The 16,462-nt window shown below is 31.2% G+C and overlaps 1 protein-coding gene across 1 annotated transcript; it reads right to left on the reverse strand.

The window, feature by feature from the left end:
* Positions 1-55: 55 nt before the first annotated feature.
* On the reverse strand, positions 56-4,748 carry LOC115977300 (heptahelical transmembrane protein 2). The gene is made up of 4 exons (XM_031099080.1): positions 3,976-4,748; positions 3,711-3,803; positions 3,555-3,606; positions 56-1,004 (listed from the first exon to the last, which is right to left on the reverse strand). Exons 1-4 carry the CDS (start codon positions 4,224-4,226, stop codon positions 327-329), a joined length of 1,074 nt encoding a protein of 357 aa, XP_030954940.1. The 5' UTR covers positions 4,227-4,748; the 3' UTR covers positions 56-326.
* Positions 4,749-16,462: the final 11,714 nt, after the last annotated feature.

Genomic DNA, 16,462 nt, shown 5'->3' on the forward strand with positions numbered 1-16,462 from the left:
AATCCTGCATAACAAGTTCCGCTGCAAAATTACCAGTCTCAATGACAGAGAGATCTTGTGTTTGAGATGGTTTTATAGCCTTACAGTTTAAACAAGTTTAGGATAAACAACATACAAATCTGGTGCTACAAAATGCATTAGTAGGAATGATAATAGTTTTTTGTTCAACAGAATTACAACATGAACTGCACTCCTTTTCCAATACATTTGGAGGGAACTTCTTCGTAATTTTACAATGCTAGTTGAACAAACAAGAGCAACAACAGACAAACTGGGGCTAAGAAAATGCCATCACTACTGTCAATCTCTGACTAATAGTTGAATGGCTAAGACACGCAGGTTGGTGATTGCTGGCGAAAATCCAAAACAACTAGTGTGGCAGCACTGTGTGCAATTGCTGCTAGAACAACAAACACATGGAAAATCTGGTGGCTATGCCCTGCAATATCGAATGCACCAGGCTTCCATCGCTCGGGTATCCTACTAACATAGAACCCAGCTCCTACAGCATACATAACAGCCATAGCAAGCTCATACCCTAGTGCAACAATTATATGTGGATGCCCCCAGTGGAGAACAACAGCATGAACAGCCGGAATGACTCCTGAGAAGCCAATGGTGGAGAATAGGGAAGCCCTGAAGGAACGGAAACGAGAAGTGGAGAGAGCAGGGGAGAGAAGGGTAATGATAGCAAGGATCCCTAGTACTGAAATGGAGGTAAGATAGAAGAAACTCCAATAGGGGTTGCAATAGAAGATATAGTAAATGGGAGAGAAGAAGGAAGAGACTATCATAAGGGAAATCCCTGCATAATCTAGGCGCCAGAAGAAAAGGTTGAAGCGTTTTGAGTGGCAAGCGAGGAGGTGGGAGAGGGAGCTACAAACCAAGCAGCCCATAGCTCCGGCTAAGAAAACAAACAAAGGCCATCTAGGAATAAACTCAGAACTGTCTTCTTTGTTTACATGGAACACTGATGACTCTGAAATGTGTCTCAAATGCGAGTCCTGCAAATTAGAATCAATAAGAATAGGCATAAGACATCCTTCAGATTGGTTACGCTAAATAAAGATATCACATGATGAATATTTTTAAAAAATTATGATTAAGAAAAAAAAAAGGGGTCTTAAATTCATCTTTATGATAAGAATATGTTCATACATGTGAACACTGGTCACTTGCTACAATAATCACTACTTGTTTATGGTTATAGAAGAAGAAATATCTTTTTAATCCAAAGACTATTAATATATATATATATATATATATATATAAAAGACTTAGGTTCACAATTTGTCAAATTATCCATCTTAATATAAAAATTATACATAATTTTTTTTAAAAAAATAAAAAACTTATAAACTGACACTAAATTAACAATAAATAATTCAAATGATAAAGTTTATTGTACTTAAACAAAGAATTTAAATTTAAATTCTATCTACACCAATAATTAATTTATATGTATTAAGGTCACGAATTAAAAATCTATTCATCTATTGAAAAAAGCTTTAAAATTAAATTTAAAGCGTTACTTAAATGTTGTTGGTAAGTCACGTGATGGACAAAATCTGAAGGAAGGTACAGCCACATCATTCGGCTTTGGATAGCCATTCTTTTCGTATCACTACCGTTAAAAAATAATACGTGGCAACCAAGCATGACATCAATGTGAATAAAAATACGTTTACTAATTTTTTTTTTAGAGTTTGTCTGACGTATGCCTTAAAATATATATTAGTAAATTATTTTAAACAATTTTTTATGAAAAAAAATGAAAAAATATTTTATTATTTTGACAGCTTTTTCATTTCTTTATAATATTTTATGTTTCTCAAAATAAAATTATTACATTTTATGTATTTGATTTTTTTAATTTTTAATTTCACTTATTTTATAAAAAAGTAAAAAAAAAATCAGAAATAAATGGCCATTTAGTGAAATATAAAATACTAACAACACTTTTACCAACAAAAAATAAAAAACTAACAACACAAAAAATGATAAAGATATTTGTATCGGTCAATATCACATGGCATGGCTCCACGTTTTGGCTAAGCTTTTAAATTAGCTTTCGTCTGAGAGAGAATCTTTCTCGCATGATGGTGAGTGGTGTCAACTCACCTGGCCTTCGCGTTTGTAGGCCCAAAAAAAGAGAAAAAAGAAAAAAAAACTGAGGGTTTTTGTTGAGTGTTTACAAAGAACAATTTTCAGTTGGTAAATAACATTTTACGTATTTTCACGCACTTTTTCATATATATATATTTTTTCAAAAGTTTTTAAACAATAATTTTCTATTTTTAAACACATGTATCAAACGGATCCTAAAGTACCGCTTATTCAAATTCAACCCCCGTAGTGGTTCGTTTATCATTTTGTTTCAAAAGTATAAATTTTAATTCTCTAAAAAAATCCACTTAAATGTAAAGATGACCCTAATAAAGAAAAATCGTTTGAAATGATTTGGTCATATTAGAGACCAATAATATGAAAAGTGTTTGTTTGAATACCGTTTATTTTATTAAAAATTAAAAACTAAAAAAATTGTAACAAAATAATTTAAAACATAAGTCTTAGTACGAACGTGACATAACAAAACATATTGCACCGAAAATAATTTTGAAGTATTACTTCATGATATGGAGCTATGCCTATCACTGATAGTGAATGATTGGGCATTGAGCCAAAAAGTTAGTAGAGTGATTGAGCGAAATTTGCTTTGATTAAAAAATTATATTTGAATGAATAGTTGATGTTTAGTGAGCTATGCCTATCACTGATAGTGAATGGTTGGGCATTGAGCCAAAAAGTTAGTAGAGTGATTGACCGAAATTTGCTTTGATTAAAAAATTATATTTGAATGAATAGTTGATGTTTAGTGTATTTGTGTTGTGGATATATAATAATATAATATTGATTAATATTGTTGAATATTTTGTCTATGTGCGTTTGTCTTCATTTAAAACACTAAATACAAACTCAAAACGGGCAATTAGTGCAATCCAAATGCACACGAAATGTGATTGTTTGGGTTGATATGTGAAGATTTGAGCTATTCTATAGAAATGGGTTAAGTTTTATTTTCCATAAGCTCAATTGAATTAGGCTCCGTTTGATAACGATGTTTAAACAATAAAAATTGTTGTCTAATACTATAATACATATTTTTACATATTTTTTTTACTTATATGTATTTTTACAAAACTTAAATAATATTATTAGAAATCCCTTAACTAAACAGGCTCTTAGGCTCTTAAGCTCAAATCAAGGGGCCCCCTTCGAGGGCTAGTGTGGTTCCGTCCACGAAGAGAGCGACTAATACCATATTGAATCATTGATGCGGTACAATTTTACACAATCTAACAAACAACTGAAACGGTAACTTCACGATTTTAATTATTTTTTGGAACCGTGTGTAAAACAGTTTACCAATAAAAAGTGAGTGTAAAAAGTAGAGAAAATAAAAAAATTACCCAAAAAAATGGAATAAAAGAACCCAAAAAAAAATTGTGAATAAAGCGCCGATTAAGAGAGTTGGAATTGGAAAATGAACTGACCGGAAATATATTGCCAGACACGTTCGTCAACGGTCCTCCTTTAACTGCAACCCTGGTCCCACAAAAACAACGTGATCAACAAGTTGATAAAAAAAAAAAAAAAAGTAAAAAATTCAAAGTGACAAGCATATCTTTTTTATTTTTTATTTTTATTACCTAGGCCAACTTGCGAGCACACCTCCGAGCTCCACCATCTCCATCCAGCTCAGCACCGTCAATCCCACAAACACCACAAAACCCCCTAAATGCCTGCACACACCACAATATTCAATATTTTAATATTGAGTAATGCGTAGGCGCGTGCGATGAGGCTAGAAATAATATTTACTAGGCGCGTAGCGCGTGCGTGCGTGCGATGATGATGCTAGGGATAATATTAATAATAAGAAGAGAAGAAAGGTTGAGAATCGGTCTCACGTACGTCCATACGTTGAGGGTTTCGTTGTGCCAGGCGAAGACGCTGAGGAACGCGTCTCTGAGCGGCCACTCGCACCGGTAATAGTCCAATATGTACTCATTGTCTCTCAGGTATTCCGGCAACTCCTCGTACTTCACCAATCGCCGCTCGAATCTCTGCCTCTTCTCCGCCTTCGTCTTCTTCTTCGTCTCCTGTTGAGTTTCCGAGCCGGCTCGGTTCGGACTCCCCGCGCTTTTCCGGCGAACGATGCTCATCTTCGTCGCCGTAGCTTTCCTTTGAGATTTTGTTCTCCGGCGAGAAATCCGCCGGATCTGAACTCTCCGGCAGATCTGTGAGGTCCGAGTCCCGAGAGGTTCTGATCGATCATTTCCTTCAATTTCTGAGCCCTTTTCTATTTATACCCAGCGAGGACCGGTGTGAGCCAATTAAATAAAGCTACTACATGAAAACCGTGAAGCTTCTCGACGTTTTTATCATTTTCTTTTGGGTTGGGATAGAGTAAGGGTTAGTATGTAAAATTGTTTTTGAGCTCGGCTACGTGTCTATTTTATGGTTTGGCTAATTATGTTTTGACACGTATTTGGTTGAGTTGTGTATAGCGTATGTTACTATTATATGCTGTTCGGTTTTAAATAATTTTGTTAATTCTGTTCCGTTGGGAAATTCAAATTTGGCGGAAGGTGAGAGAATAAATTTGGTGACTGGTAGATAGGGAAGGATATAAATAACCTTGGATTTCCTAAATTGTTTTTCCTATTTTTGAATAAGTATTTATCTTTTTCTATTTTAGTTTTTTTTTTTTAAATATTGATATCTAATTGTTAAATAAAAATTATTTGATTTATTTATTGTTTCATTTTATGTTTCATCATTCCTAAAAAAAAAAAAAAATTTTATGTTCCACCAATTGTGACCTATATGTTTGATTTTTTTTTTTAATTATTTTATAAGAAAAAAAAAATATGAAAGAATGTAATTAGTGGAATATAAACCATAAAGTGAGACATAAAATCCATATTCCGGATTCTCTATTTTATGAAAACATTGTTTTCTTACTTTTCAAAGCACCAAATTTTTTTTATTTCTCTTTTCAATATTTTTTTTTTCTTTATTTCAGTTATCAAGATATAAAAAAGAATAGATCAATTGTTTAGAAATGAATGGTACTTTAATTCCTTTACATTCAAGGAAGCACCCTAACTAAATGTTATTTTAGGAAATGTGTGGGGAGCCTAATGTGGTGTGTTTTGGGGGTTAATTTCCTAAATTCTCTTATCCTATTTGAGGGTGACCAATATATTCCCATTTGTTTATAAAATAGTCCTAGTTGAGCGACTACTTTTTCTTTTCTTTTCTTTTTTTGATTTATAACGTGTGTTTTAAAATATTCTTTTCCAAATATAATATCATAAAAGAAAAAGAAAAAGAGAGAATGTCTCTCTTAATTCCAACTACAAGACCTCTACCTGCCTACTAGTACATATATTTGATCTCCTTTGCTTTGTCCCAGTTCTCGAACCCAAGATCTGGCATATATTTGATCTCCTGCGATACAAAATTAAGGAAATATGGAACTGCTCAACATTATCTATACTGTCAATAATATGATTTTCTTTTTGGTTTTTGTCTTTTTACTTACTAAAATATCCTTACACAAATTCTTACACTCTCTAAAATACTTTTACCATTTAGTTAAATAATTTTAAATTAAAAAACACAAACTGTTTAAAAGAGTAATTTACTTTTCCCAAGTTTTAGGTTTTTTTCCTTTATCTTTTCTCTTTAGCCTAAAAGTTAAGATAATATTTCTATTTCATTTTTAAACATTATTCCACGTTACTTTATTTATTTCTTTAAAAAACAAAATACACATGGTTATTTGTATATCACTTTTAAATATTATAACACTAAACAAAAAAAAAAACAAATAAATAAAAAAGAAAATTATTGCATGCGCAAAGTGCGTGAGTCTAGTTCTTTAGATATTCTTTTCTCGTGATTTGTTTTCTTTCTTTCTTTTTTTCCCAATTTTTTTTGCTTTTGTTTTTATTTTTTTTTATTTTTTTTCTTTCGTTTTGTAGCAACTCTTAAAAATAACCCTAAAAAAAAAATTATATATGTAGCTTGACTTGCCCAAAAAATTATTAATATTTCATGTAGCAGAATGATGATAACGACAAAGGTGAAGTGACAAACCTAACAACAACAACGATGGTGGTGTCGTGGCAGGGACGGACCTAGCCCCCCCAGGTCCTTTTTTTTTTTTTTTTTACAAATTATATACATTTTTGCCCAAAAAACCTATCTAAATATAAAACAAAAAATGCATTTATTTATTTAGAAAAAAAAAAAATCACCAAAGAACCAGAAAATCATGTGTTATTGGAGAAGTTAAAGCTAATTTTTTTGCAACTACAGTAAAATGGTATAAATACCAGTTGACTGTAGCAAGTTGTTAAAAATAAAATACAATATTTTATTAAAATTATCTCTCTACCTTCAATTAAAAAAACTCAAATTCTCTCTCCTCCTTTATTATTTTAATGAGATGTTTATATTATTTAAAATGAAGTGGTAAAAAAAATAGAACATTTGATGTTGGGTGTACTGTAAAGTAAGGTGGTAAAATAAATAAATTCATTTTTTGAGGTGCTAAAAGTTAAATTTTTTAGCACCATTACTGTAAATGCACTAACTTAAAAAAAAAAAAAAAAAAAAAAATCCTAGCTAGGCTAGTATTTTTTTTTTAAACATTATTTTGTTTTGTTTGTTTATTTGTTTTTGTCTTTTTTGGTGAATGATTACATTTTAATGTATTAAGAAATAATGATTTTGTGTATTTATAATTTGTTAATATTACATGGGGATGCCTATCTGAAATTTCTTTTTTCTTATACTCCAGCCTCCTCTAGCTTGAGATCTTGGGTTCGTCCCTGTATAGTGGTAGTTTTGAAAGTAGTTTGGTGACTATAGCAGGGACGAAAATGGTGGTTTGGTGACAATAAAAGTGGTGGTAACAATGGTATCGGATATAGTGTGGTGGTGGTGGTGACAATGTCATGTGGGTGGTAGAGTGGCGATGACAATTGTAATAGCAATGTCAACAATGGTGGAGGTATTGATGGTAGTAAAATGTGGATTTCATCAGATAAACTGTTTTGTATTTGCAATGTTGCCTGTATCTATGTATAATGTAAATATATACTTACTATATGCATAAAATAATTAGTCTCTTTGTCCTAAATTATTGGCCATCTTTTCCATTTTGGGATATCTCAAATTGCAGTCTCTTTGAAAAATAAATAAAAATAATTTTTCTTTTATCTCTTTACCTTGTTTAAAAATTCAATATCATTCTTTCTCTAGAGTTTAAATTGATGAGGGTAGTTTTGAAAACTTGTATGTTTTTAACTCATCACAAACAACTCATCAAATAATATATATTCCCTTAAAAAGTTAGATTTTTTTAAGTAGGACCAACAACTTGGGATAGATCTAGCATCAGTGTATACCCATAGCACAAATAAAGTTAATATATAAAATGAACTTGAATAATTAAGAAAAAATTAAACCATTGATCCAGCTTAGTAGCTCCATGGATACTTTGGCAATAGAGTGGAAAAAACACGACAAATATACAATGAGCATGAATAATTAAGAAAAAATTAAACCAAAAACAATGACTTCTGAATCTCAAGGAGCAAAAGCTTGGCATGTTTCCTTGTAACATGTCAAAATTATGTTATTAGGGGGTTCACCTAAAACGGTAGGAATAGTTGTTGGGTAATAAGGCGCATTTAACTGATTAAAGTCCGTACCATACACTTTGAAGTTCGCTCTTCACAAAGGAAGTAAGAAATTGGCCATTGCTCTCACAGTCTCACCCATACGATTCAAGTACTTCCACAATAATATGTATGGTGGGGGTTGTTGAGCCGTTTGCGTTTGGTTCATGATGTTAAGAAAAATTTATTACAAGAAACCAAAAGGCGAAGAACGACAAATATTATGAGGGGGTCCCCAATTGTGAAACCATAGCATTAATTGTAGAGTTCAGAGATTGAAGACTTTACTAGTGAAGCGGTGATAAGGATGGATTGAGACCAGGAATTGCACTGGATGTAATCCTTATTCATGTCAGAAATTGAAAGTTAAAAAAAAAAAAAATCAATCAATCTCGAACATAGAATAAAAAAAAGCTAAGAAGAAGTAAAAATGTAAAAATATTTTGTGAGAGGGAAATGAGGATATCACTTGATCATAATCCGATAAGGATATCATTTGCCATATCAGAATATTCTATATATATATATATATATATATATATATATATTCTAAAAGGTTCTTTAAATGCAAATCCTGGTGGGTGATAACTTAATTTCAAGCTCATACAAACTTAATAGTTTTATATGTTTATAATATTTAGGTCCATTGATATTTTTTTGGTGTTTTTAATAGAAAATTTTAAGGCTTGAATTGCCATCCTTCACTTACCATGTATAAAAATATAAAAAAAAAATAGTTGTATACAATTCTGTTTTATTCATTTGCTTAATGATTGTTTATATAACAATATAGCATAAGTAATTTTTACATGTAACAATATTTTGCCTACATCAAGGAAAATTCATAAGTATTACCGGAGTGTGGAAAAATGGTGATCTTTCCTCTCATATTTATGGTGAACCTTATCATGAATTTAATGGGTGGATCCCACCATGAATGTGAGAGGACCCGAAGTACTATTCTCCATATTCCAAGAGTATTTGATAATTACTCTTATGCCAGTCATTAGTTATCATGTTCAACTTTTATCACTAGCATTAAATATGTTAGTTCATTTTATCCATGATTTTTTCTAATAATTGTACAACTACAATAATAAAGGAGAGAGAATTCAAACTTTATCCAATTATTATAAAAGTTAGATTTCCAAAATGAGAGGATCTGCATGTTGTGATTACATGTATCCTTATATAACAATGACATGTGTCAATGCACCTATTAATTATTAATCTTGTTTTGAGCTTTAGAAAAAAAAAAAAAAAAAGTCATGTTAAGTTGTTAACGAGTGCCCTAACTAATACATGCTCAATTAATTATGAGTTGTACCGCACATTTTTCAAAAAAGAAAATACTTGTGTTAATTGATTGATTGGTTTACAAACATAAATTGTGTGCTTTTTTGAATATATGTGTATAGTTTGACTTTATTTTTTAGAAAGTGTATACAAATATTATTTAATAAAACATTATATACATCTTAACCATTGCTGTTAGAGGATTAGTTAACAATCAAAGGAAAAAAAAATTACCATTCTCTTTTAAGTTGGTATTAGTTATACACACCTATTCATTTTCAATTTATCATTGTCGTTTAAGTTGTAGGGGGAAAATTGAATGCATAATTAAGACAAATAGAGTGATTTACGTCCTTTTGCGTTACACATGAAAACAAAAACCAACCAATTTAAATACAGCGCCACTTATAGTTAATAGGTCATTTAAGTTTTATAGAAAAAAAATTGAATGCATAATTAATGCAATAAAGTGATTTGGTCCTCTTGTTTTGAAAAATTCTGATGCCACAACTAGTGCACAACTTTGTGCACAACTTGCCTATGTGACGAGTTGTGGTTGGTTGAGGGGTGACCTACCATCATCTCTCCACAAACCATAACTCGCCACATGGGTGAGTTGTGCACAAAGTTGTGCACTAGTTTGTGGCACTAGAACTTCTCTTTTGTCTTATACATTGAAAGAAAAACCTCCAATTTAAATACAGTACGCCAATTAATACAATACCTATGCACATCCTTTTGTGTTTCACACTTTAACTTACTTTTTTTTTGGTTGCCCATGTGGCGAATTGTGGTTGGTGGAGGGGTGACCCACTATCACCCCTCCACCAACCATAACTCACCACATAGGCAAGTTGTGCACTAGTTTTGGCACTAGCACTTCTCTTTTGTCTTAGACATTGAAAGAAAAACTTGCCAATTTAAATACAGGACGCCAATTAATACAATACCTATGCACGTCCTTTTGTGTTACACACTTTAACTTACTTGTTTTTTGGTCGACAACCTTTTGTGTTACACATGGAAAAAAAAAAGCCTATTTAATGGGTTGTAACTTGTAACCCATAGGTATAGTTAATAAGTTGTTACATCCAACCAAAAAACAAAAATCTAAAATCACATAAAAAAAAATACAACTTTCATCACAATGGTCTACTTAGTAGAATGTAAGTGATAAAAAAAAAGTTGTGAGTCAATATAAAAGTAATATACAGTTAATTACAATTTGCTAAGTAGGATTGTCATAGTAAAAGCTATGACTTTTTACATGGTATTAACTTTGAATGCCAAAAAAAGCTAATGAGTTGTTATATCATCCTTTGTAACTCATACTCTTCATTTTCTTTAGCATCGGTGTAACTCATAAGTCATAGCCATTCACCTCCTTCAAAAACCAAAAACCAAAAACCAAAAACCAAAAAAGAAAAAAGAAAAAAACCTTTTAATTTTTATTAATAAATGATAATTTCAATATATATAACAAATTCCAATTGCAAAAAAAGAATTCTAACAAATGAATGACATTGTTAACTTCTTCTTTTTCAACTTTTATTCAACAAATCTTGAAGGCAGGTGACAAAGAGAGACATGGACTTTGTGGGTTTCCCTGTATTGATGCTGATGAAGTTCTATTTAAAAACTCCCTTTTTAATTAGAGATAAAAGGAGAGGTGCAAAGCTTGTCAAATCACTTTTCTTGATCCAATGGAATTCTATTGTTGTTGATGTTCAAATAAGCTTCCAATTGCTTTTATTTTTATTTTTTGTTAAATAGCAAATTTAATGTCACTACTATTATTAACTATATGTGTGTAGACTTTTTAATAAATAAGTTGAGAGAGAAAGAAAGTCAAATAAACATTGTTAAATTGGAAATTATATTTTAAAGGTAAAAAAATTCTAATAAAATTTAGACACAAATTAAAACAGGACAACATAAAATAACAACAAAAAACTTCTCACATTGTTTTTAAATAAAGAATATTTTTCTATAACATGACTATTAATAATATTTATAAATTAATAAGTTGAGTGAAAAACTGTGAAAAACATGGGCCAATAACTAGTTTTTCATAAAAGAGAATACTCAATACCACTTAATTATATTGACATTTATCATTATGCATCCTTAACGCGATGATCACTCCGGTCCATAAGTATAAGTGCTTGTAGAGTGTGGGAGTTAAGAGTTGGGGTTTAAGTCTCTAGGAGAGAGTTTCACACACATATACACTTAGATTAGGTTAGAGTAAAATTTCTATTTTGTATAATATATATATATACACACATTTTATACATGATTTAAATGTATAAAATTATAAAAATAGTTCATTCCCATAATAATAATAATAAATATGATTGTTTCATATTATATTGGGCAGCTTCTTTTTAATGAAAAAAATATAAAAATAATGGAAACGTGAGAAGGGATTATGGTTTACATTGTTGATTGTTGGGGTGTCCACAGGAACCACCAATTAGGCCTAAACATGTCAAGTCGGACATATTGGTGTTTGAGTTGATTGGGTATGGGTCAAATTATATTCGGCCAGAAACATGTTAGATTAAATAGGTTGCAAAGCTTATGACCCTTAGAGCATCCTTATCAAGGATGCTAAAATGGATATATGCTAAATTTTAGCATCAAAACATCAAAAAAGCAACTCCATAAAAGCTTTCAAATTGTAAAATTTTTGGCATACTTGCACAGTGAGCTTGTATTAATACAAGCTCACTGTAGCCTGAATTGTAAAACAAAAATAGTTTTTTATTCTCATGTGGTGAGGTGGTTGGCTAGTTGTTTGTGTTAAGTTGTTTTATTATTATTTTAATGAGTAGTTTATATTATTTAAATAAAATGGTAAAAAATATAGAAGTTTTGATGTTTGATGTATTTTAAAGTGGGATGGTATAATAAATAAAGTAGATTTTTGAAGTGCTAAATGCTAAAAAATTTAGAATTCTTGATAAGGATGCTCTTATCGGTTTTTAATGGGTTAGAAGATCGACATGATGTGATATGATTGTTTCATATATATATATATATATATATATCAAAGCCAAAACTAAGAGAAAATTCAATTAGATTTCAAATTATATTTCGATTGTGGACTAATTTTGTTGCATGTATCCACTTAAAGTTTTTAATTTTTGTGTCAAGTCTGTTAGTGAGTGCAAAATACTAGAAGTCCAATGTTAATGAACAATTAAAAAAAAAAACACCAATCATATATCTACTCAACAAAAATCACCACAAAACAAAAATCACTACATGTTCTATCTTATTAAAAATTAGAATAAAAATGATCATAATTAGTACTAAACTTAGGCATAAATTTTAACACGCATCTAATTATGTTTGCCTTTTCTAATAATTTAATTAATTATGTATATTTTATGATTAAAAATGTGCTTATTTTAAAATTCATCCATAGGTATGCGTGGGTTACAAGCTAGTATAAATATATAAAAGAAGAAGAAAAAACACTAGAAATTAAAAGTAACTAATATATAAATTATTAAATTTAAAGTCCAAATTGCAGTAGTCTAATCTTTTCACAGAAAAAAGAAGAAAATCTAGATGCCATAAAACAATGACAAAGTTTAGCTATAAAATTAGTTGTAACATAAGGTTACAACTTTATTCAATATCTTTTTTTTTTAGGTGAATTTTGACAAATCTATCATAAGATTACATCTTCTTCTTATATCCTCTATGCTTGCAAAATTTCTAGAAAATTAAAAATCAATAGTTATGTTATCAATAAATTATTTAAATTGCAAGTCTTTGTAGTTTAAAATTATGCATAAAATATAAACTTATAGATCATATAATAAATAATGTCTAATTAACACAGAATTTAATATATGTATTAAGAGTGTAAAAAACATGCAATTCAAAGGTTAGAATTTCAAAATATGTAGTAATGTTTATTTTATGGATTAAAGTTCTAATTTTAGGTTACAACTAATTTTGTAACTAAACTTTATCGATAAAATAATTATCAACCTCGAGTGCACCTGGTGTAGTACATAAATATGAAATTGATGATACTGGGATTAATAATCAGTATTTTAAATTTTACCTAGAAAAACATTATCATGGTAGGATTAGGTAAGAATTGTGTAGGACGGTGTTTGTTTATTCTAAGTAATTTAAAAAAGTTAAAAAAGATTTTTTAAAAAGACAATGGTATCTAGCTAATGGCTAGGACATAATTAACCCCAAAAAAATATTACACGAATTTAATAAAAAAAAACGTTATCATATTTAATTATTGTTGATACCCATTTTCGCGACACATTTTCTACAAACCTGATTCAACCAAACCCGATTTCCTTGTGAGCTCAATTCATGTATTATATTTTATTTTATTCTTTTAAGTATGGCCTAAGCCCATGTGACTTATTGGGGGAAATTGAGGAAGTGTGATTTGGAGGGTATGAGTCGGTTCCTTTTGGACCTTTTGCATGAGCCCAGCCCATGCGTGCTACCAAGTGAGCAAGGGACACTAGTAGCACATCAGGCTCATGGAATAGGTCTTGTATCCAAAATTTCCACCCCAAAATAGTTTTTATGCTCTGGGTGACTGTGGCCTAAAGTTTCTGTCGTAACTCACTTTTACCTTTAAAACATATTTGGCTTCCATTGGCCAACTTCATCTGCTAGACCTCACTTAGGTGAGCTTTCCAATGGTCTGAAATGTTTGACCAAAGGCAACCAATTAGAGCAAACCTCTTTTATTTCCAAAATTATGTAAAAAGCTTACCAAACTCTTTCCTAAACAAAAGCAACCCAAGCCAAAACACCAAATTGGTATCATAGGGGATCAAAGCCTCTTCCACTACTCAAAAACCAGCCAAGAGCAATACCCCAAACTCTATATAAAACTCTCTCTTCAGCTCATAAAAAGTGAGTCCACGTCCTACCTAAAGACCTGAAATTTCAGAGCAAAAACCCATTCAACCAGTCAACAATCTCACAATTCTGAAGTTTGGGGGTGGAAATATGGGTATAGGAGAACCTTCCTTCTCTTCCTCACAACCTCCCTCAATTTCATTTTTTGTGTGACTGTGGGTCGAAGTTTCAGACTTGTTAAACCACGTTTTCCCTATAGAGTTGAAATTTGAAAGCAAAAACCCACTTAGCCAAGAGACATTCTCACAATTCTGAACCTTAGGGGTGGAAATGTGGGTACAGGGAAACCTTCTCTCTCTTCCTCATGACCTTCCTCAATTTCTTCTTCTGTGTGACTGTGGGTCGAAGTTTCAGACTTGTTATATTTTTATACTTTTTCTGCACTTTCATTATTAGCATTTTGATTTTCTCTTGTCAAAGCCCCAATACCCTTTTGTTCATTATACATTTGGAATTTTGGGCTTGATTCTCCACAAATAAACACTTCTAAAGAACCTAAGGGAAGATTTGGGCCATTCTCGCATTTTCGGCCCTTGTCGCAAAAACGTCCCCGACAATTATTTATATAAGTTGTGAATTGGTTTTAAGAATTTAAAATAAATTGGATACATAATTTCCAAACATGCCCTTCTGATTCTTGTCCTACTCAAATGAGAACAAATGCTTGAAATTAAAAATTTAGCAAGCATCCAGTGGAATGCTTTAAATGTAAATTTTATAGTCACTCTGTAAATAACTGTGGGAATAATCAATTCTAAAATCATTGAACATGATAGAATGGTGAGATGAAAATGAGTTCCAGAAATTAGGGAATAAAAAAAGGGATTCTATTGGAAAAATCTATAGCATCTCAGATTCTCAGAATAGATTGACTATCAGCAAGACAGCAACACAGGAAGAAGATTGGATAAACCTTCTAAAATTAAACAGGTGGTAATTGAATTCTACAAAATCTATCATTAGGATCTCCTATTGCCACAAATGAAGGTAGAATTATTAGTAGAGTAACTTTTCTGTTTTCAGATCAGATTCATAAGGATGTGAAAGAATTGATGCAGAAGGATAAAACTGAGGTTGGAATTTTTGCAGTCTCTATTTGCCACGAGAAATGACAAGGCTCTAGCCTCTATGACCAAATAGATTTAGGGTCTGATTAGAATCTGCTTATTTTGCTGAAACTGAAAATTTTTTATTGAAAATATTGTAAATAAAAATAAAAATTAACTGAAATAGTACAGTAGAATTCATGAATAATACCAAAAAGTGCAATAAGGCTCATGAATAGTAGTAAAAATAAGTTAAATAGTAAAATAAGCCGACTTTTTAATTTTTGCTGAACACACCCTTAATGTCCTATTTTACAAAGAACTTGGCCCAGAGGGATTGGTGAAGGATTCTGTTGTTGAAGCTTTTCTTTGTTTTTTTTTTGGAACAAGAAAGCTTATCAAAGAGGGTAATTACTAAAGTATCTTTTCTATCCTCTCATTTGTGGCATGATAGAACAATCATATTGCTTGCTACAATGAGATTTAAAGGTGCATCACAAAAATTTCAACTAATCTTCCTGTTTTGTTTCTGGGAAAATTATTTCTGGGAAAAGTATTCAAGTGGCCTAGAAGTATGGTCCCTTACTGAAATAAGTTATATTGAATTGGCCCACTTCTCACTTAGCCAGTTAGCCCCATTTTGGTCTAGATTTATTAGCCCAAAGCTTGTATAAATGGGACCAGACCCAATACGTTGTATGGCCCAGCATTGTAGCAGTTATGAAAATTGATGATACGGGGTTGTGGTCTGGTGTAGATATAAAAATTTATGTTGAATCGAAGTTAACCTTTTTGACAGTTGTAGTCGGCAAGTGTTGGCTCGAAATCATACTTGATGTTACTTAGATTGTTAGATGTGCCTAAAGTTTCTATAAAAAAAAAATTGTGCCTATAGTTAATTGAGTCCTTGGTTTTAACACCAGATATCAGACAGTACTGTATCTTCTTTCTAGACCAAAGAAAGTCTTTTTCTTTTTTGGAAGCAAAGATGCCAGAACTACAAGAAAAAAAAAACCCAGAAAAACTAACCTCTCATCTCTTGTTCAATAATATTGCATTCTTTTGGTTACTTATTGCGGACATGTTTGACAAGTACACCTTTTATTAACCTGATTAGCCCGGTAAAATTTATTCCTTAGCTCAGCTCATAGGCTGGATGTGCTCAGAACTAATCTCCACTTGTCCTTCTTGAACCTCAAACTTTGATCTCTTATTTGGTGAGAGATATGAGACTATTGGTTATCACCCTGATTAGTCAAAACATCTTACTTCCTATTATATATCTTTGTGATATATCACATATAATCTACCACACTTGGTTTAATGCCCACTGGCGTTCTTGTGGAATTGGGATAACAACTATAACTTATCGATTCTCCTACTTTCAAGCTTGGATCCAACAGATAGGATGCTACTATCGTAATACCTAAGTAGGAAAAATATTTT

Source organism: Quercus lobata, chromosome 2 (genome assembly GCF_001633185.2).
Source record: "Quercus lobata isolate SW786 chromosome 2, ValleyOak3.0 Primary Assembly, whole genome shotgun sequence".
NCBI classification, from domain to species: domain Eukaryota; kingdom Viridiplantae; phylum Streptophyta; class Magnoliopsida; order Fagales; family Fagaceae; genus Quercus; species Quercus lobata.

Coding starts and splice junctions, on each gene's coding strand:
- LOC115977300 (XM_031099080.1), bottom strand. CDS start 4,226: ATGAGCATCGTTCGCCGGAAAAGCGCGGGGAGTCCGAACCGAGCCGGC. Junction 3,804..3,975: donor GAAACCCTCAACGTATGGAC/GTACGTGAGACC, acceptor TGGTGTGTGCAG/GCATTTAGGGGGTTTTGTGG. Junction 1,005..3,554: donor TGTCTGGCAATATATTTCCG/GTCAGTTCATTT, acceptor TCTAATTTGCAG/GACTCGCATTTGAGACACAT.